This window comes from Mustela putorius, unplaced genomic scaffold (genome assembly GCF_011764305.1).
Source record: "Mustela putorius furo isolate JIRA1106 unplaced genomic scaffold, ASM1176430v1.1 tig00003853_pilon_pilon_pilon, whole genome shotgun sequence".
Taxonomy (NCBI): domain Eukaryota; kingdom Metazoa; phylum Chordata; class Mammalia; order Carnivora; family Mustelidae; genus Mustela; species Mustela putorius.
In genome coordinates, this window is record NW_025422005.1 from 16,229,361 (window position 1) to 16,250,614 (window position 21,254).

General features: G+C 55.8%; 1 protein-coding gene across 1 annotated transcript; it reads left to right on the forward strand.

Moving 5' to 3' along the window:
* Positions 1-1,364: 1,364 nt before the first annotated feature.
* Positions 1,365-13,941, forward strand: C1QC (complement C1q C chain). Its single transcript, XM_004741228.3, has 6 exons — positions 1,365-1,514; positions 1,823-2,016; positions 3,637-4,191; positions 11,592-11,768; positions 11,867-12,055; positions 13,216-13,941. Exons 2-6 carry the CDS (start codon positions 1,836-1,838, stop codon positions 13,788-13,790), a joined length of 1,677 nt encoding a protein of 558 aa, XP_004741285.2. The 5' UTR covers positions 1,365-1,514; positions 1,823-1,835; the 3' UTR covers positions 13,791-13,941.
* The last annotated feature ends 7,313 nt before the right edge of the window (positions 13,942-21,254 follow it).

The window sequence follows — 21,254 nt, forward strand, 5'->3', positions numbered from 1 at the left end:
TCAGGCAGCCCCTTATCCTAAATCCCACCTAGACGCACCCCCGCACCCACCCTGCCTGAGGCAGATCACCCGAAGGAGGGGAACAGGCTCAGGCCAAGCCCGGCAAGGCCTGGACGCTGGGGCCGGGCAGGCTGAGCATGGGCCAAGGCTGCCACCTGCTGGACAACACAGACCCGCGCAAACAAGATGAGAATGGAAGATGGGGTCTCCCCAGCAATGTCATGTCTACCCTTTCTGCTCTTCCCAGCCCTCTACCTGCTGGGGACTTCCGGGGCCAAGTTCATTCACATCCTTGCCCTCAGCTCACATTTTGCAGCCCTGGGCGAAAGGGTGTAGGGACAGAAAAGGAGACCGAGGCCCTTAAGGTCACTTGCTGGGGCAGGGGCAGAGCTGTGAACTCCCGCTCACTCCTGGCACCAGGCTAAGCATTGCGCTTGCCTCACTGGGTCCTGCTGGGTCCTCACCGCTGCCCTGCATGGGAGCTATTGGAACCCCCCATTTACGCAGGAGGAATGGATGCTCAGGGAGGTCAAAGGCCTCACCCCGAGTGACACCGGGGACAGGTGGAGTGTCAGGGTGGGACCCCTCAACTGCTCAGCAGCCCCTCCTCCTCAGAATGTCATAGGAGGAGAACAGGAAGAGAGGAGAGGGCCCTCTCCCAGCTCTGCGAGCCCGGCCCCAACCAGCAACCCTGCAGCAGCCACCACAGGTTCCAAGACCAGATGCAGGGGTGCCGGAAATGGAGGCAAGGGAGGCAGGGGTCATCAAGGGCCCCAGCAAAGGAAGACGTGCGCACATGCAAAACCTAGACCCGCCCTCCTGCCCCCTCCCCCCCCCCCAATATACAGACCAGAAGACTGAAGCCTAGAGTGGTTTGCAGAGGGCCTCAGAGCAAGGCAGTGGCAGGGCTGGAGGACATCCGAGGCCACTGACTCTGTCCACCACAGCAGGCTGCCTGCCATCGAGGCTTGCCCATCTTGGTGTCCACCCCCAAGTGTAACAAGTGAGAGGGGCAAACGGAAGATTCTAGAATAAGGCCTGCCACTTCACAAGTGCATGCGAGGTTTGTTTCTTGGGGCAGCGAAGCAGAGGGGTCAGAGCAAGGCTTTGGACCCCAAGAAATCAGTTGCACATGATTTTTGGTAAGGACTTTCTCTCTCTCTCTAACACACACACACACACACACACACACACACACACACACACTCCCTCCAGCAGACCCGGGGTGGGGTAGACATTTCCTCATTTCAGACATGCATGACCCTGGGGTGGGGAACACAGGGGCATTGCTGCGGTCAGCCAGACTCAGTACCCAAAAGAAAGTACTGAGTCAGGAAAAATTATGGGAAAGGGGATGTGGGATTGGAAGCAGGGTGAGCAGAGGGGAGGGGGCCGCCCAGCCTGCTCTGGGCCCTCCTTGATGTGACTACTCTGACACGGTATCTTCCCGCCCGGGAGAACGGAAGCAGATCTAAGGACATCTCTGTGACCAGACCAGAATCCTGCCAACCCAGGTGAGGCCAGGACCCCTGCCCAGGCGAGGGCAATTGGCAGTTCCCCCTGCCGCCTCCCTGAAACGTGGGGACAACTTGATTGGTGAAAGGAAGGAGGGTCCCCATCGCTGCTGAGCTGAGGGCCTGGGTGCAGAGACGAGGTCCCATCTCCATCCGTCCTGTGGTCCCAGCCCTCAAGGGGCAAGGGAAGGGGCCTGGGGAAGGGAGGTAGGCTCCGGAGGGCTGAGAAGAACTGGCCCCGGGAACAAGCGAGTGAGGAGGGTGGGTGAGGGGCTGGCGGGGGCCAACTCAGCTCTCTCCCTACCCAGATCCTTCCCCAGGATGGACATGGGGTCCAGTTCCCGGCCCCACCTCGGACTAAACCTGTTGCTGCTCCTGCTGGTGCTGCCACTTGGGGGCCAGGCCAGCACAGGCTGCTACGGGATCCCCGGGATGCCGGGCCTACCAGGGGCCCCCGGGAAGGACGGCTACGATGGACTGCCGGGGCCCAAGGGCGAGCCAGGTGAGTCTGCCGGCCTGCTGGGGAGGCATCACTGGAGGCCTGGGGGCAGCGGGCAAGTGTCCATCGGGGGCTACAGCTGGGGGGAGGAGGATGGCCACTTGCTAGCACGTCTGTGCAATCTTCTGCTGCACCAGCTCTCTGAGCAGAGGCCAGCTTTCCTGGCAGGTGTCACCCATCTCTCCTCAGACCCCAGGACTCGGTCCCCCCCGTTCCCCAATTTTGTGCCTCAGTGTCTCATCTGACACCAAGGAGAGAATGAGAGCACCCGTCCCAGGAAGTGGGGGGAGGATCACAGGAGATGATCCCGGAGACCTTTGGCAAATTCTAAAGTGTTGTGCTCTTTGATTACAACCCCTCCACCACCTGCTCTGCAGCATGGACCTCAGGGCGGGGGGGTTGCTGGGGAACCCGGTGGAGTGGACATGGGGAGTGTCCACAATGCACAGATGGCCCTACCACTTCCTTGTGCAAAGAGCCTCAGTGTCCTCATCTGTCGAATGGGGAGACAGTAGTACAGGCGGCCCCGGGGGCGCTGGGATGATTAAACAAGTTGGAATGTAAAACAGGACCACGCACGTGGTAAGGTCTCGGGGACGCGTAAGCTATGCACGTTCAGCTGTCATCATTGCTTTTATGGGAGGTCTGTGCTCACTTCCCTCCCTGGGATCCTAAGGAGTTGGGGGCATGGGGAGTGAGAAGTCGGGATTGCAGAATGATGGGCAAGTGCTAGCATGAGCAAAGAGGGCTAAGGACACGGGGGGCGGTGTAGGTGCTGGGCAGGTGCTGGAGTCTGGGGGCGCCTTCTGGGCCAGGTGCATATCTGGGATGCAGGTGTGTGTAGAGCCAGCATGGGTGACACTGGGGTGAGGTTGGATGGAGGTGCTGGGGGGCGGCAGAAGCAGGGGTGGGCAGGCCAGGGACAAGGAATGTCCTTGGGATTTTCCCCACCGCCATCTTCCCTCCTGGCACTAGAATGGAATTTTGCCAACAATCCAGAAGGAATTCTTCGATTCAGGGTGAGCCAAGTGAGGCCCCCAGGTCTGCCATTTTTTCAAGAACTTATACTACAAGGCTATCTCTGGCCATCCTGTGGCCTGGGTGGCTGACGGTCCCCAATTATTGAGCTCCTACTATATGCCAGGCATGGTTCCAAATGTTCAGCATATGCCTACCTTATGGAGTAGGTAAAATTGTTAACTCCGTTTTACAAGTGAGAAAACTGTGGCCAAAATCCTTTTTTAAAGTGCCGTACGGCCATTTTATAAATGTTAAAGCTGAGGTTCAGAGAGACTGAGCAACTTACCCAAAGTCACACAGCGGAATCCTGTCCTATGCCAAAGGCCATGCCTTTGGCCCCCACCCCCCACTGCCTGTCAGGCCCCTCCCCCAGCACGTCTGCCCCCTCCCAAACAGTTGCTGGAAGCTGTCCTGAAGGATGAGACAGGGCCCTGCAGTGCCTCCAGGCCTCACCAGGAGCTGACCTTCCCGAGCACTTCCTGTGCGGTGCCCGGCTCTCGCACGCTCCCGCTCCAAGCTCCCAGTGGCTCTCTGGGATCTGATCCTTCCTCAGGAGCCCTGTTCCCTGTCCCATCACTTCCTTCCCACCTGCTCTCTCCCCAGGAATCCCAGCTATCCCGGGAACACGAGGACCCAAGGGTCAGAAGGGAGAACCCGGCACACCTGGCTTTCCTGGGAAAAATGGCCCCATGGGAACCTCTGGGATTCCCGGGGTTCCCGGCCTCATGGGACCCCCAGGGGAGCCGGGCGAGGAGGGTAGATACAAGCAGAAGCACCAGTCCGTGTTCACAGTCACACGGCAGACGGCCGAGTACCCCAGGCCCAACAGCCTGGTCAAGTTCAACACAGTCATCACCAATCCACAGGGGGATTACGACACGAGCACCGGCAAGTTCACCTGCAAAGTCCCGGGGCTTTACTACTTTGTGTACCACACGTCGCAGACGGCCAACCTGTGCGTGCACCTGTACCGCAGTGGTACCAAGGTGACCACCTTCTGTGACCACATGTCCAACAGCAAGCAGGTCAGCTCGGGCAGCGTGCTGCTGCGGCTGCAGGTAGGGGAGCAGGTATGGCTGGCAGTCAATGACTACAACGGCATGGTGGGCACCGAAGGCTCCGACAGCGTCTTCTCCGGCTTCCTGCTCTTTCCCGACTAGGGCGGTCAGGTTGGCTCCAGCCCCAGGGCCACCCCGCCTCCCTGAGCTTCCCCGAAAAAAAACCACTGTGCTCGGGCCATTCTCCCTACCTGATGGACTCCTCTTCCAGGAAGCCCGCCCTGACCCCCTGCCCCACGTTTTCTCCCTCCTCTGAGCTCCTTCAGGAGTCACTGCTTTGAGACTTAACCAACACCTTCTAATACTGTCAATGTTTTTTGCACCCCCCCAACCCCAAGTCTTGGGAAAGGCAAGGAGATATATAAATAAATAAATAAGTTGATAAATATGCAAGTCTCAGGCTTCTCACTGCCAAGTTCTCCAAGAAGCGGCCTCTTCATCCTCAGCTTTGCACCTGCCGCCGCCATCTGCGGGCTCTAGATTTAGACAGAGCATCTAGCTGGTGCTCAGTAAAGGTTGGCACTCAGCATCCCGTGGCCATTTGGGAGAGTGTGATTGAAGGCCGCCAGAGGTCCTCAATGGGCCATCTGCTGTCACTTGTTTGGGTGAGAGGTGCTCCTGTCATTAAAGCTGTCCATGCTCACGGGTAAACAGCCATGTTCGAATTCCCAGACCCATGCGGAGGACCAGGAGGCCAGATTCTAGTCACAGCACTTTCCCTGTGGTGACCATGAGAAGGGTTGATAGTTCAAGTTCAAAAAAGATAAAAAGTGTAACTTTCCTGGGCAGACTGCCCGTCCAGCGTTAGAGCCCACCTAGTCCCAAGGAGAACCTACCCGGCCCGGCTGGGATCTCAGCTTGCTTCCACAAGGCCCCCCGGGGCTCACAGGGACATTGACCCACCCAGCAGGGGGTGTCAGAACAATGGCTGCGGCCCACAACCAACACCACCAATTTTGGCTCTTTTGTTCAGGAAAGGAGCCATTCCACACCCTCCTGCCTTTGCCATGTTGTTGGGTGCCATGCCCCCCGCCCCGCTCGCACACTAGCCCTCCGTCCACCTGGCGGATACACACTCAGCTGTCAGGGTTCAACATAAAAATCACCTCCTCCACGAAGCCTTCCCTGATTCTCCCTTCTGTGTCTCCGCAGTGCCCTCCAGAGCCTTGGATCACAAATTAGGTGACTTTTTAGAACCTATGTTCCCAAATCCGGTGGCACAAGAAAGTCATGCATGTACATACACACACACGTACACACGCACACACACACACACAGAGTGGGAACAGAGGCAAGAGCCCAGGAACCCCGGCTGGGTCACGGGGTGCTTCTGGCAGGGCCAGGGCCAGGTCACGGGGCCACTCCCCTCACGGCTCTCCTCCATCAGCCACTTAGCAGTCCGCCTAGCAACGCCTCAAGTGATACAACTTTCTTCTCATTTCTCTTTTGTTTAAAAAATCAATACACCATTTATGTAGGCCACAGTGTCAGATCAGAAACCTGTGCTTTGGAAATGACAACTATTGTGCTGTTTTTATTTTCCATAATTGTTTCCTTGTTGTTCTCGCTTTGTCATGAAAGAAGGGCCTTTGAAAATGCCAGCTTGTCTGCTGGGCTGAGCGGAACCTGGCGAGGGCTTCGAAGCGGGGCAGGCAAGGGGAGGGGAGTGGGACCAGAACGAGAAGAGGATGCCCCAAGGCACGGCTTGAGTCTGCTTGAGGTTCTCTCTCTCCCTCTCCCGCGGCTTTTCCCCTTGAACAAAATAAATAAACAAAAACTTTATAAAGAAGACAAAGACACCCCAAGCCTCAAGGAATCTCTCTTAGACCGCGGAAACTTGAGGAATTGTACGTCTCTGCTGCCACGCTTGGTAGGGATCGTTCCCTCTGTGTCAGGGATGTGAGGCGGAGTTTTACAGGTACAGACACCAGCTGACTCCTACTCAGGGGCCGAGGCCCAGAGACCCCTCTGCTCCTGATCCCTGATCCAGGCATGGCGCCCATGCACCCAGCCTCCAAGAATTCATTCTTCTCTTCGTATATATAACACGGCCCCTGGGTTCGCATGTGGGACCTACAGAAGGCTGGGCCCTAGACATGCCAGGTTACCTCAATGGCCCCCCACAACCCATGCCTTCCATTCACATATGGGGAAACTGAGGCCAGTAAATGTGCCTGAGGCCACATGGCTAGACCAAAACAAAGCTGGGATTCAAACTTGGGGGAGGATGACTCCTAAGCCCGTGGCTGTCCTCCCCTCCCTGCTGCCTTCTGGTCTTAGTCTTCAGCTGTCTCCTTGAACTCCAAGTTCAAGCTCATGTTTTCTTTTTTTTTTTTTTTTTTTTTTTATTTGTTTGACAGAGAGAAATCACAAGTAGATGGAGAGGCAGGCAGAGAGAGAGAGAGAGAGAGGGAAGCAGGCTCCCTGCTGAGCAGAGAGCCCAATGCGGGACTCGATCCCAGGACCCTGGGATCATGACCTGAGCCGAAGGCAGCGGCTTAACCCACTGAGCCACCCAGGCGCCCCTCAAGCTCATGTTTTCTCATTGCCAACAGCCACCGAAGAATTAGAAACCCAAGGCCAGGTGGCCCTTGGGGGCCCTAGAAGAACCCTAGGGTTCAGAAGAACCCTAGACTTGCAATCTATGAATTTACAATTTCATAGGCACAGAGACTAAGTGGTACAGAGCTCTACCCTTCTCCCAGCTCAGAATCCAATGCCTTCCCTCCTCATCCAGGCTCAGTCCCTTTGAGTCTATAGCTGGCCAATCCCAGAGACCCTTTGGTTTTACCAAACTAGTTTCTTCTTTCCCTAATACCCACTGCAGGTAACCATTAATTTCCATCAGTTAACATCCACAAGCTCAAAGATGTTCTGTCACCAAACACAGATGTCAAGTAGGACTCTCCTGACCTGTGGCAGCTCCTGATCTAGCTGAGCACCTATCACTAGGAGGGGCACCCATCCTTGTGAGGGACACCTGTCCACATGAGGGGTACCCATCCCTTTGAGGGGCACCCATCCCAGTGAGGAGGACCCATCCCAGAGAGGGACACCTGTCTCTGCGAGGGGCACCCATCCCAGAGAGGGGCACCCGTCCCAGAGAGAGGTACCTGTCCCCACAAGGGGCACCCACCGCTGCGAGAGGCATCACGTTGCCTCAGATGCAGCATCAGCGAACAGGCTGAGACCCTGGCATCGGGGACGGCTGGCTGAGTCCCGCAGCTGCCACTTGTATGAGGCGTGGGCTGCAGCAATCTTTTCTTTTTCCTTTTCCTTTCCTTTATTTTTTTTTTTTAAGATTTATTTATTTATTTTAGAGAGTAGAGTGTGTGCAGAGAGGCAGAGGCAGAGAAATAAGGAGAGAAACCAGCGCCCTGCTGAGCAGGAGCCAGGCACCGGGTTTGACCCCAGGACCCATGAGATCACACACTGAGCCAAAACCGAGTCCAACACTCAATGGACTGAGCCACCCAGGCGCTCCTAGTCCCCTCTTTTCTCTGACACTTATCACAGAGGCCGTGAGACCACTGCATCATTCCATGCTTAAACCGGTCTCCCCCAGTAGAAGGAGCTCTCCCTGGGGACAGGAGACACAGCTGATCTGCTTGTGACCATCTCCAGCACCTAGCACAGGGAGGCTCGTGATAGACATTTGTTCAGCGACAACTTTCTCCCCTCTGAGCCTCAGTTTTCCCATATGGAAGGCGAGGGGAATGAGCTAGGTGACCTCCAAGCTCGTGTCCAGCCCGGACCTGGTGTGATTCCAGGATCAACAAGCAGTTAAACCCCTGCCTATGCCCATCATGGTCACCGGCTTCGAGCCCTACTGTAAGCAGAAGGAAGGGCTCTCAATAAATAATGACCACATTCAAAATTCATGATTAGATAATTTTCTGAGAACGGGGCAAGAGCGGAAGTATAGAACGGAAGAAGGCAGAGAAGATGCACCCAGAAAAGGGAAGCCTGAGATATGCGTGAACTTAGCAATTTACACGTACCCTGTTCTTTCTAGTTTATCCTCTGCTTTCTCTTCCATGATCGCAAATGAACCCCCCAGTGCCCTGAGCTGTCTACAGCACAGGTGTCCTTATAGTCCCATCATCTAGCAGAGGAAATTAGGGCTCCCCTGGGTCCTCTTGGTGGAGAATATTTTGGCCCCCTTTCGAGACCTCAGGAATCAAATTCACTGATGAGTGACAGAGCCAGAAAATGAGTCACGGTTTCTGACTCCAAATCCAGTGCTCAGGCCCCAGGCCAGCCATGTTCTCATGTCAGGGAGGAACGCCCATGTCTGCCGGAGGGGATCGCAAGGCCGGGGGACCTTGGCACGCAAGCCACCGGTTGTGGCCATTCTCCCAGCACAGCCTGTTCTCCCAACAACTGCTGAGCTGGCGAAACCAAACCGGCCAACCACCCTCCCCATTTACAGTAAAGCCCTCCAGATTGCAGAAACGGGACCTGAAACTGCCTGGGTGGGCCAAGAGAAGAGGGTGCTGTCCTGCTGGGCCCAGGGGAGGGGGCCGTCAGGGGAAGGCCCTTCCTGTCTCTGGGGACTGGAACTTCCGCTTCAGCCTGAGAGCAGCAGGCGCCTAGGTCCTGGTCCCACTGCTGCCCAGCCCAGCGGCATCACCGGACTCCAGGTTCCCAGGTGAGGTTGGGGCTTGGTGCCTGGGGGGAGCCGCAGCAGGACCCATATGGCAGAGGGTAATGAGTTCCAAAGGGGACCCCTTGCGTCCCCTGCCTCACAGCCACCAGGGGCCAATAACTGTGTGGATCCCTGGGCCCAACCCCCGACCCCGGGGAGTCAAACTCCCTGGGGGCGCGCTTGGGGGGTCTACGGCTAGTCCTGAGTGATGGGAGGCACCCACATAAGAGCTTGGGAGTCGGTAAGACTCGAGCTGAGTCCCGCTTCTGTCTCTTAGATGCCGGTGACCTGGGGTGAGGCAGGAAACCTCTCTCAGCTTGGACCCTCTCTGGGAATAATAGAACATTCTAGGGGCACTGAGAGCCCCAAAGGAGGTCAGGCTTGACCTGGTTCGGGATATGTCAGAGGCAGAGATGAAATTAGAACCCAGGTCCCCCTCCGCCTAGCCCAGCATTTCTCCAACACCTACCTTCTCTTATTTCCTCCCCGTCTGCTAAGAAAACTCAGCCTGACTCTTTCAAGGAACAAATTTGACTCGTAGGGGGAGTGGCGAGCAGTGAGTAGTTAGCCCTGAGTGAAGCGAACCCTGTTTGTCAAGGAGGGGGTGGAACCACACACCCCACGAGAGACCGCGTTCCTCTCAGACTCCATCTCACGGAATCCTCTGCCCTGACAGGTAAAATTAGCTTAAGAGGTCCAGGGAGGTTAAGGTCCTTGCTTGAGGTCATGCAGTGAGCGGGCAGCCAAGGGGCAGTGTAAGTCCAGTTGGCCTGATTCCAAGCTGGGGGCGGGGCAGGGAAGGGACTGTTGGGGGCTGGAAGGATTTGGGAGAACTGCTGACACGGAAAAGATGTGAGGGGCAAGGCTGGCGGTGGTGACACATGGCGGGGAGAGGGATCAGACCAGGGGAGTCCTAGGTCCTTGCCCAGATCTGAGACTCAGTGGCCCCTGAGATGAGCCAGAACCCGGATCTTCCCCTCTCCCTCCACCCTACCTCCTGCTTCCCCAGCAAGCCTGAGTCTCATGGTGGGTCTGGGACCACTGCCCTCATGCCCCCCCCCCGTCAGATTAGAGCTCTCCACCCCTGCACGACATCCCCCTGAGACCTTCTTTCCCCGAGCCCCATCTCCCAAAGGGGCTGGATTCTGTTTTATACTTTTCCAACCATCCTCTATCATATCCGGGGGTTCGTAGATGATGGGGATAATACAGAAACAGCTACTATTCGTTCAGCCTTTCCTCCATGCCAGGTCCTACCTCATCCGTCCTCCCGCGAATCCTACGTGCCAGAGGTTAGTATTATCCCCATTTCGTGGAAGGGGAAACACGCCAGAGAGAAGCGATTTGCCTGAGGCCCTTACCTGGGAGAGGCAGAGGACTGAGTGGGTCCCTGGCAGTCATCAGGGGTCCCTCACCACCGCCCCTGACACAGACCCTGCTACAGCAGCAAGAGCAGTAAAGACAGACGCCTCCACTGAGCGCCATACCCCACGCTGCTCCAAATGCCACCATACTTAGCCCCATCAGCCCGTCTGGCTCCGAAGCCCACGTTCGAACCACCAGGCTCAGCAGCCTCTTAACAGAACACGCTGTGAGGTTGAAGATGCAAAAGACATGGGTAGGAATCCCAGCCCCAAAGTGGCCTTGTGACCTTGATGGGGGTCCCACCCTCTCGAATACCCAGTCTCCCCATCTGGAGAAGGAGAAAGCCGGGTGCTTCCCTGGGGGTGGATGGGGGCTGTGTGGAGGACCACATGCAATGAGACAGCGGCATGTACCATGTTTGGCCCAGAGCCTGGCTAAGTGCCCAATGTGTGGGTTACTGAAGTGGTCCAATCCGTCATGCTGTAAAACCTCCAGGAAGAATGGGAACTGGTCTCATGCAAAGATAAACAATTTAGGTTTAATTTTTATTACGTGAATGACCCTCAATTTTTAAAAAGATTTATTTATTTTAGAGAGAGAGAGTAAGTATGAGCAGGAGGGGCAGAGGGAGAGGGAGAGAGAATCTCAAGCAGACTCCACACTGAGCCCAGAGCCTGACATGGGCTCACAACTCCAAGATCACAATCTAAGCCAAAACCAAGAGTCAGGTGCCTAACCGACAGCACCACCCAGGTGCCCCTATCCCCTCAATTTTGTAAAGCAACAGTGGATCCGATGAGTTTTAAGTTCCCTTCTGTCTTGAGAATTGATGCTATGGGGGGTTGGCTGTGCTGATCAGATCAAGACAGCACAGTTCTTCCTAGTTCTCTGGGATTCAGAAGGGGCCAGTGTTTCCCTCCTCCCCCAGGGACCTGAGGATATTTCATCTGCAGAGATGGCCTGCTGTGCCAGCAGGCATACTGGCTTGAGAGGCAGACAGGCCTGGGTTTGAGTACTGGCTATAGTCCTTTCTGTATGACCCTGAGCAAGTGTTGCGGCCTCCCAGAGCCACCAGGTCCTCTTTGGTATAAAAATAACAGCTTCCTCCAGGCTGTGCTCTGAGGGTGTAAAGTGGCCCGCTCTGGAAACAGCACTGGCTCCCTGAACTCAGAAGCTCTCTTGAATGAGAACGCTTGCAAGAAAATCCAAAGCCAGAGAACCACAGCTCTGACGTCCGGTTCCGCTGACCCCTCATGCCCCTCCAGCCACACTGGCTTCCCTACAGGGTCCTCGATGCTCCAGGAGCTGTCCTGCCTCCGGGTCTTTGCCCCTGCTTCCTTTCCTCCTGGAACATTCTTGCCCCAGTCCTTGCTGAACCTCCAGCTGTCAGCCCGAACACCCCTCTCAGAGATGCCGCCTGCCCACTCCCAACCCAGAAAACCATCCACCTGCCCCTCAACCCCCGTGGCTCTCCCTCTCCCTCCCAGCACCCCTGCGTTTCCTGCAGAGCACTCTGCAGACTCTCCCTGCTTCCATGGACTTCTCTGTTGACCTGGTTATCATCCGCCTTCTCCTAAGGCTGCCAGCTCCATGCAAGCAGGAGCCTTTGCTGTGTCACCCCAGCACCCTGCACAGGGTCTGGCTTGGTGGAAAGGACACACTCAGTGAGTATGGGAAGGAGTGAATGAATGATGGCACACATGGTGCAAGTCGCCCTGGCAATAACCCACTCCATCTTCTTGTCCTCCCGCAGGCGGTAGCTGAGACGGAGTGGTGATGACGGCCCCGAGGGGCTGCGTTCTGGTGCTGCTGCTGCTCCTGAGTCTGTCGGGCGCCTCCTGGGCCCAGAGCAGCTGTACTGGACACGCGGCCATCCCTGGCATCCCGGGCATCCCCGGTGCACCAGGCTCTAACGGCAAACCTGGGACCCCAGGGACAAAGGGAGAGAAAGGTACTGCCCGCTTTGGGGGATACATTCGTGTCGTTGAGCAAGGCCCCATCTCCTGCCTCCCCGGTCACAGCGGCTGACCCAAGAGATCGCAAAAGCACTTGCAAATCCATCAGCTTGCCAAGCACCCCCTTCTCCTCCGCCCCGCAATGACTTTGAGAAGAGGGAATTCCGATTCCCGTTTTACAGCCCGGAAAACTGATGTCCAGAAGGACTACTGAATTGCCTGAGGGAGCCACGTCCATATCGAGGCTGAGATCAGACCGTGGCTCTCTCACCCCTAAGTCCAGGCAGACAGAGAGCTCCGCGGCAGACGCGCACTCCTGGGCTGCCTCCCGGGGGGGTGGCTTCCCCTCCCTGAAATGCAGTTTCTTTACCTATAACATGTGGGCAGATTCTTTTCAGGGTTGTCACAGGGTTCAAATGAGACTTCCCCCCAAGAAAACCCCCTGGAAAATGTTCGTTTGTTCGTTCATTTAACCAAAACCAACTTTTGTCCTCACACAATCCCCAAGTGACCCTCGAAATCCCACAAAGTATCCTCATGAGCCCATTTTACAGCGGAGGAAGCTGAGCCCCAGAGAGTGTGACTCCATCAAGGGCACATGACTAATAATGGCAGATGTCGCAGGACATCTGTCTGTCCCCTGGGCCCATGCTCTCAGCCATGATACTCTGCCCCTTCCCTGGAAAAGAGGTTTTGTCTCGCACTGTGCCAGACAGACGGGTAGCGGCCACATGGAGGGCATGAGAAGGTTTCCAAGATTCAGTTCTAGGCTCCAGTGAAAGGAATGTCGGGATTGATTAAAGATGTCTATCCTGAGGGGGGAGTGAGGAGGGAGAGTATGTGGGCTGAGAATTCATTCTCCGGCTCCAGGCTGGAACAGGGGAGCCTGTATGAGCTGGTGAGGACAGCAGGCCCAGCACCCTCCCTAAGGAGACACCACTGTCCACTCCTTGGGTGTCAGGTCCCATTGCTATGGGGAAAGCGGGGCTGGGAGGAGACCACCCCGCCTTCCACACACAGCAAGCTGGGGCCCAGAGAGGAGCAGGGACATGGCAGAAGTTACACAGCCACGCTCTTGGACTCCTAGCCCGGGGGCTCCTTCTTTGGGTACTCAGCGATCCCTGGCCCATCATGTCTCTTGTCTCTGCTTTTCCAGGGCTGCCAGGGCTGGCTGGAGACCATGGCGAGTTTGGGGAGAAGGGAGACCCAGGGATGCCTGGGAAACCAGGCAAAGTAGGCCCCAAGGGCCCCATTGGTCCCAAAGGTTCCCCAGGCCCCCCCGGACCCCGTGGCCCCAAGGGCGAGTCAGGGGACTATAGGGCCACACAGAAAATCGCCTTCTCTGCCACGAGGACCATCAACAGCGTCCTGCGGCGGGAGCAGCCCATCCGCTTCGACCACGTGATCACCAACGAGAACCGCAACTACGAACCCCGCAGCGGCAAGTTCACCTGCACCGTGCCCGGCATCTACTACTTCGCCTACCATGCCAGCTCGCGAGGGAACCTGTGCGTGAACCTCATCCGGGGCCGGGAGCGCATGGAGAAGGTGGTCACCTTCTGCGACTACGCCCAGAACACCTTCCAGGTCACCACGGGCGGTGTGGTCCTCAAGCTGAGCGAGGGGGAGAACGTGTTTCTGCAGGCCACAGACAAGAACGCCCTGCTGGGCTTGGAAGGTGCCAATAGCATCTTCTCTGGGTTCTTGCTCTTCCCAGACGCAGAAGTGTGAGCTGTGGGGCTGGCTGGCTCCCTCCCCATCCCTTACCCCTGCCAGCAAGGCTCACTTGGACCCCCATCCCCACCCCCACCAGACCGAAACGCACAGTAGGGCTCCGTGGATGTTGCTGAAGGAATGAGAAAATAAACTTTCCAAGGCCAAAGGACAGTGGTCTAATTCAACTTTGTCCCCCAATATCTAGCACACAATAGGTGCTCTGAAGTGCTGCTTGAACGCTGGTTAAATGAATGAGTGAGTGAATGAGCTCTGAAAGCAAAAACTCCATCTGTTAGGAGGTGAATGGAGAACCAGACTACCCAGCTCTGTGACAGCCACAGTGGGAGATGGGGAGGGAACACCGGCTACTGAGCACCTACCGTGTTCCAAGCGCTGGATTAGACCCTTTCATTGTCTCATTAAGCCTCACACTCATGGGGGGAGATAGGGTACATCATGCCCAGTTTATAGAGAAGACTGAGGATCAGGCGGACGAAGGGATTGTCCTTCATTCCACAGGGAGAACTGGGTCGGCCCACTGATGACTTGAGACCCCTTTCAAGGCAATGTACTGAGGCTGGACACTACAAAGGTTGTTTTGTTTGTTTGTTTTTGTTTTTGTTTTTTAAGGTTTTATTTATTTGACAGACAGACAGAGATCACAAGTAGGCAGAGAGGCAGGCGGGGGGTGGGGAGCAGGCTCTCCGCTGAGCAGAGAGCCCGATTCCGGGTTCAATCCCAGGACCCTGAGATCATGACCTGAGCCGAAGGCAGAGGCTTAACCCACTGAGCCACCCACACACTACAAAGGTTTTGTCTTTTCTTTTCTTTTCTCTTTTCTTTTCTTTCCTTTCCTTTCCTTTCTTTTTTTAAGATTTCTTTTGAATCTTTATTTGAGAGTGAGGGAAAGAGAGCATGCAAGTATGGGGAGGGGCAGAGACAGAGGGAGAGAGAATCTCCAGCAGACCCCACACTGAGCACGGAGCCTGATGCAGGGCTCCATCCCACAACCCTGAGATGGTGACCTAAGCCAAAATCAAGAGTCAGAGTCTTCATCGACTGGGCCATCCAGGCGCCCCACTTACAGAGTTTTTCTGCTTATAACATCACATCCCCCTGCCCAAGGGATCAAAGGGTCTTCCTGTAACAACTAAACTGACTGTGAAATCAAGACCCTTCCCCTCTTGATTCTCCCCACACGCCCCCTACCGAAATCCTTCCCAGCCTGGCACAAACTCACTAACCCCATGGCCAACTGGATAGACTCCCAGCCCATGAGCCTAGCCCTCCAGGCTCTCCATGGACTGGACTTCCAGTCTCACCCCTGCCTCTCCTGGACAAGGACTCCCCTGGGGACCGCTGGGTCCTCTATCTTCAGGCAAGCTCTGTGCTGCCCCACCTTGATGCCTTTATGCTCACAGCTCCCCTAGGCTCCTACACAGCCCCACTCAAGTCACATCATCTCCCTGTAGCTGGGCCATCCCTGAGCTCGCTCTTCTGGCTCCTCTGATCTCCCCCCGCCCCACTTCTCACATGTGCAGGGCTGAGCACATACAGCCTGCCTCGGGCTTTTCACTCATGCCCAGCCCATCCGCCCAGCTTGGCAAGGCAGGTCTCACCGAACCCCACAGAGCCCAGTGGGCACCACAGCCACTCCATAAAGACCAAGGACACAGGCATAGGACCGTCCACTGTCGCACTCCTCTACCTGCTCGCTGTAGCCCCTCCTTCTAGCGCTAGTCCACCAAGACCAAGGACCGATCCTGACCTGGGGTAGGAGGGATTTAAGGCTCTCTTCTCCTGCCAACCACAGAGGGTCAGAGCAACCAGACTCTTTGGAGACGGGCCTGTTTCTCAGGACTCCGTTCACGGGGCATAGCTTCTGGTCTCCTGGGCCTCAGGCCTGGCCTTGACAACCTGCCCCAACCTCAGACTCTCCAACAGGGACCGGCAACCTTTTCTCAACAGGGCTGGGCCTTCTTTTTTGCTGTTCAACCCTTTCCGTACAAAGCATCTGCTTGGTCTTTGACTCAAAGAGTGACCGTTATCACATCACAGTGGAGTTACTGAGCCCCTGTCACTCTGGGTACCTTGTTCATTCAAGTTCCTCCACAAAGCCCAGGAGATGCAAAGTGCTCTCCCCCTTTCACAGCTGAGAATCTGAGGCTCAGAGAGAGCAGATGATTTGCCCAAGGTCACACAGCGGCAGGGACACAGTGAGTGCTGGAGCCTGTGAAGCCACCCCCCTTCCTCCCAAACCCATCAGACCTTGGGCGGGGTTGGGGGGGGGTTGGTTCTTGAGCCTTTGCAGTTGGATCTCTCCATACAGGGCTGTACTCCCCGCCCAGGGGCGGACCTGGCTGCAGGTGTCAAGCACACGCAGGGCTCCCCCTCTTGCTGCAAGGACCCAGGCACAGCCGGCTGTGGCCCAGAAACCAGCGCTTGTCTCCAGTGGTGCCTCCAGCCCGCTGGTTCTCTCGCAGGACCCACGCTCCCTGAGGCCTGACGCTGCCGCCTTTCCTCCACCGGAACCAGCACCCCCACCCCAGGCAGGACCCTCTTCACAAGGCCCCTTTCCTGCCCTCCTCAGTCAGCTCCCAGATCGGCCAGAAATCCAGGGCTCACTGTGTGTCCCGCCACACTCACCCCGTAAAATACACGTGAGTGTACACAAACGTGAGTACAGGGAAACCCTTCACCTTTATTATTGCTGTTTCCCAGCCAGGGGGGAGGGTTCACCTCGACGGCTCTCTGGGGAGAGGCTTGGGGTTTCAGCACAGGAACCAGGACCGAGATAACGGAGGAGCCCCGAGGTAACCCCTGACAGCTCTCAGGACCGGGCTAGCGCATCACTGCCTCAATGCCCCCTTTTCTCCATTGCGCCCTTCTTCTAGGGAACAGGATGAGGGTTGAACCTCAGATCTCCTGGCTGGGCCAGCAGTTGGGCAAGGGAAGAGAGGGAAGTGGTTCCCCTCAGGCCTATGACCCCTGACCTCGCACACTCCCCTTGACCCTGATTCCCAGGCCTCCACATGCCAGAGCCCTCTAAGATGCAAGTGACAAAAACCGCTCATACTGACTTAGGAGCAAAGGAGGAACTTCTCAGGAGAGGCCAGAGGTGTCCTACTGGACCCAGGAGCAGGTAGGACAGCCCAGTCTCTGTGGACATAGGATCCAGACATGGGTGACCCCAGTCTAGGGCCATCTGGTCTCCCTTTGAGATGTCTCAGCTCTGAGCTTCTCTCTGCAGGTTGGCCCTCTCGACTATTAAGGCAAGTGGAGGGAAATGCATGTCTCCAAACAACAGCTTTGCCCAACAACTTGGGCCCTTCCCCTCACAGGCGTGACACAGAAACTAATGTCTCCAATTTCCAGATCCCAGCAGAGGGGATCCAACTGGCCCTTTTTGGAGCAGGGATACTGCCCGCCCCATCAGCAGAGGCCCAGAAGGCACAAGCCTGGAGCAATGACAGCAGCTACTGGAAAGCATTTTCTCCTGTGCTGTTGCAATAAGCCTAACGGGTAGATGTTCTCACCGGTGGTTCTCAAACCGCGGGAATGTCACAGTCCCTGGGAGGGCTGGCATTAGCATTGCTTCTGAGCTCCCTTGTCCTGGTGCTGTAGCAGCCTCTCAGGACCACGCTTCAAAAACCGCTGCTCTAGGGGCGCCTGGGTTGCTCAGTGGGTTAAGCCTCTGCCTTCAGCTCAGTTCATGATCCCAAGGTGCTGGGATCGAGCCCCACATCGGGCTCTCTGCTCAGCAGGGAGCCTGCTTCCCTTCCTCTCTCTCTGCCTGCCTCTCTGCCTACTTGTCATCTCTGTCTGTCGAATAAATAAAATAAAAATCTTAAAAAAAAAAAAAAAAGAACCGCTGTTCTAATCTTCCTGCTCCTGTTCTATAGATAAGAATGTTGAGGCGCCGGGAGGGGACATTACCTGCCCATGTCACACGGAAGATCTAGAATTTAGATCCAGGCCTATGTAACCCAGCAGTCCTCATATTTAGCTCTATCCCCTTTCCCCAGACCCCAGGGGCCCGCTAAGAAGAGGAAAAGAGGATAATGGACAAAGAAGGCAGGTGGGGGCTGAATGACCCTGCTCCCACAGGGTCTGAGAACTCTCCCGCTCTGAGAACTCACGTTGAGTCCTGTAACCTTTACAATTATGTTCCCTTTTCACAGATGGGAACACTGAGGCACAGAGCAGTTTAGTGACTTGCCCATACTGCACAGTAAGTAATAGAACCGGGATTCAACGCAAGGCAGTTCAGCTCCAGAGGCCACGCTCTCTGCTACAGCAGGTGCAAAGCTTCCTGAGGGGTTGTGCCGTGTTGCCCTTAAGAGCACTCACTCTCGAATGGGACAGACCCAAGTTCAAGTCCCACCTGGGCTTCTTGGCAGCTGTGTGGCCCTGGTTTCCTATTTTACCCTCTTACAAACAGCATAGCCACGAGCAGCTGGCTTGCATCCTTGATTTTTCTCTTCCATTAAATGCCAGCAAGCGGATTCCCTAAGGGCAAGTGCGTGCAAACTTTGAAAGCTTTGAAATGCGGTTCCAAATGCAGGGACCAGTGGTGAAGGCTGAGCGTGCCAGGCCAGCTCCAGGTTTGCTGCCACCAGGGGGGAGCAGACACCACGAGAAGGACAGCCTGGAAGAGGGGCTCAGATGGTCTTCGGAGCTCTACCTCCCGCTCTCTCTCCTCCCCAAGACCCCCCCACTCCCAGCCTGCGCTCTGAGCTGCTCAGGTGGGGCCAAAGGTCAGCTTTGAAGCCCGAATGTCCTCAAATCGTGGCTCCAGCGTCAGCTGGGAGATGGTTAGAAAGGCAGATTCTCGAGCCCGTGGCTGGGTGACTCAGCCTCGGGAGTTGGGGGCTGTGGGCGGGGGGCTGCAGTCCGTGTGTCTGCAGCCCTGCAGGTGATTTTGAGGGAGCTAAAGTGTGAGAATTACTGCTGTAGACGAGCAGTTGCCAAACTTTTTCCATAAAGGGCCACACAGGACCGATTTCAGGCTTTGTGGGCCATAAATACGGTTTCTGTTGCAACCACTCAGCCCTGCTGCCGACGTCCGGAAATGGCCGTGGACGATCTATAAATAAGCGAGGACGGCTATGTTCCAGCCAGTCTTTATGGACACCGGCAGGAGAGTTTTACACTCCTTTCACGTGTCACAAGATATTTTTTTCTTTTGATTTCTCTTCATCCACGTAGAGATGTAAAAGCCATTCTTTACTAGCGAATGGCACACACATCTGTGGGCTTGATTTTCAACCTGCTCTAGACCCAGGTATGAATCTAGGCTTGGAAGAAGAGGAGGGGAGACTTGAACCCATCACCGCCGGATTCCCAAGTCAAGGCCGGTCCCCAGAGTTCCAACCTTGGGACATGGACAGAAATACTCTCGACTGTGGAATAGGCATCGCAATCCCCAAGTGATCAGAGGCACGGGGGCTCCGATTGTTAGACAGTGAAATCCCCTGGAGACTGGCTAGTGTCCAGGCCCCATCACAGACATCCTGATTCCACAGAATCCGGAGGGATCTGGGGAAGGGCCTGCACTTTGCTCAGATACCCCCGGTCACTCCCATGGAGAGGGTTCTCTGCCCCCAGTGTGAAGGCCGAGCCAACAGATCCAAGATGAGAAATGCAGCAAATGAGGCAAACCCGGGGCCTCAGGAAGTGGAAGGACAGAGACGCTGAATTTAAATCCCACCTTTGTCACTTACATGCTGTGCGTTCTCCAGCTGAGTACTTAACCTCTCTGGGTTACAGTTTGCTCCTCTGTAACATGAAGGCGATAATCCTATCCACCCCAAAAAGCTGATGAGGCTTAAATGAGATCCTATGTGCAAAGCCCGTGGCACCCAGGATGTCCTCCACAAGTCTGAGCCCCAGCTCCCGGCAGGTTGCTCTGAGAATTGAGGTGTTGCCAGGGGCGGGCGCCTCAAGCTTTGATGATTTGCACCTGGAGTCTTGGGAAGATGTGTATCCCCATTCAGGAAGGGGCCGAGGGTGGAGTCCGAGAGTTTGTTTTTTCTAACAAGCTGGGGTTGGGGAAAAGGTGATGCCACGGAGCCAGGAACCACTCTGGAAGCAGCCAGGACTAGGCCAGAGACCATTCTGGAAGTGGCCGCGGTTGGGAGCTCTGGTTCTGCTTGCTGATGGCCATGAGTGGGAATTCTCTTATACCCGGGCAAGCACTTGGTGGTGAACCTCTCACTGTTACTGCTGCCACTGTGGTCCCTGTGAGGACATCCTGATGGGGATGGCAAGGGAGTTGGCAGGCAGACAAAGGAAAGGACAAAGCGTGAGCAGTTGGTTTCCTGCCGCTGCGCACCCCTTGCTCTGAGCACTGCGGGCCTCACTCTGTTTCTCCTCCACGTCCCCGCCTCTCTGGTCTCCTGCTGACAACGGGCACCAGGTGCCCTGCCTCCGACCGCCCCCACCCAACGTGCACACAAACACATGCCCTCCTCGGAGAGCAAGCTGCGAGCTGCGTTTATTTCTGCACGTAGCCAGGAGGCATATTCATAGACAGCCCTGTTAGCCAGATGCAGGAAAAAAGGGGGTGTTTGTTCAAGAAATCCGGCATGGCCCACCCAGGCAGGGACACCCACAGCGAGGGGACCTGGCAGAGCAGGAAGCCCCCACGATGGCAAATCAAGAGCTCCCAGTTCTAGTCTGGCCTTGGAACCTGACTTACTGTGTGACCTCAGATGGCTCGCTACCCCTCTCTGAGGCTCGGATTTCCCCACAGAAAGAGGGGCTGAACTAGATCAGTGGCATTGGACTCGCCCAGGACAGACACAGATTCTCAGTCCCCAAGCCCGTTGATTGGAAACCGAGGGGAGCTTGGGACACCCTTAAAAGAAGGGAGAAGGGTTCTGAAGGCTGGTGATGGGGGAAGAAGCTGAGTCCCCCATTCTACCTCACCTATCCCGCTGCTGCACCTACACAGAACACAGCGAGGACCCAGGCAGGAACAAAGGAGGCCAGACAGGCTCACTCACAGCGCAGAGAGCCCAGAAGAATCAGAGGAATGAACGAAAGCATGGATATACAGAATCATTTATTGACGGATGAATCTTTCTTACTCCAGAGCGTGCAGGGCCTGGAGACAGACATCAAACATGCTCAGAAAATGATTCGATGCAAGGAAGAAAGAAAAAATGGAAAGAATGCCAAAATTATGTCTTATCTGGGGCCCCTAGGTGGCTCAGTCGGTGATGCATCTGACGCCTGGTCTCAGCTCAGGTCATGGTTTCAGCTCAGGTCGCGATCTCAGGGTCCACGCTGAGTGTGAAACCTCCTTAAGATTCTCTCTCTCTCTCTCCTACTGCCCCGCTCCATATCTCCTTCCCTCTCAAAAAAAAGAAAAAAAATATATATATATACTGCCTAGGAGAGGCTGTATAATAATATTTCCTAGACCCTTGGGGCAATTTCGATGGGAAGACTTGGCACTCCAGGGGAAACAAAGGC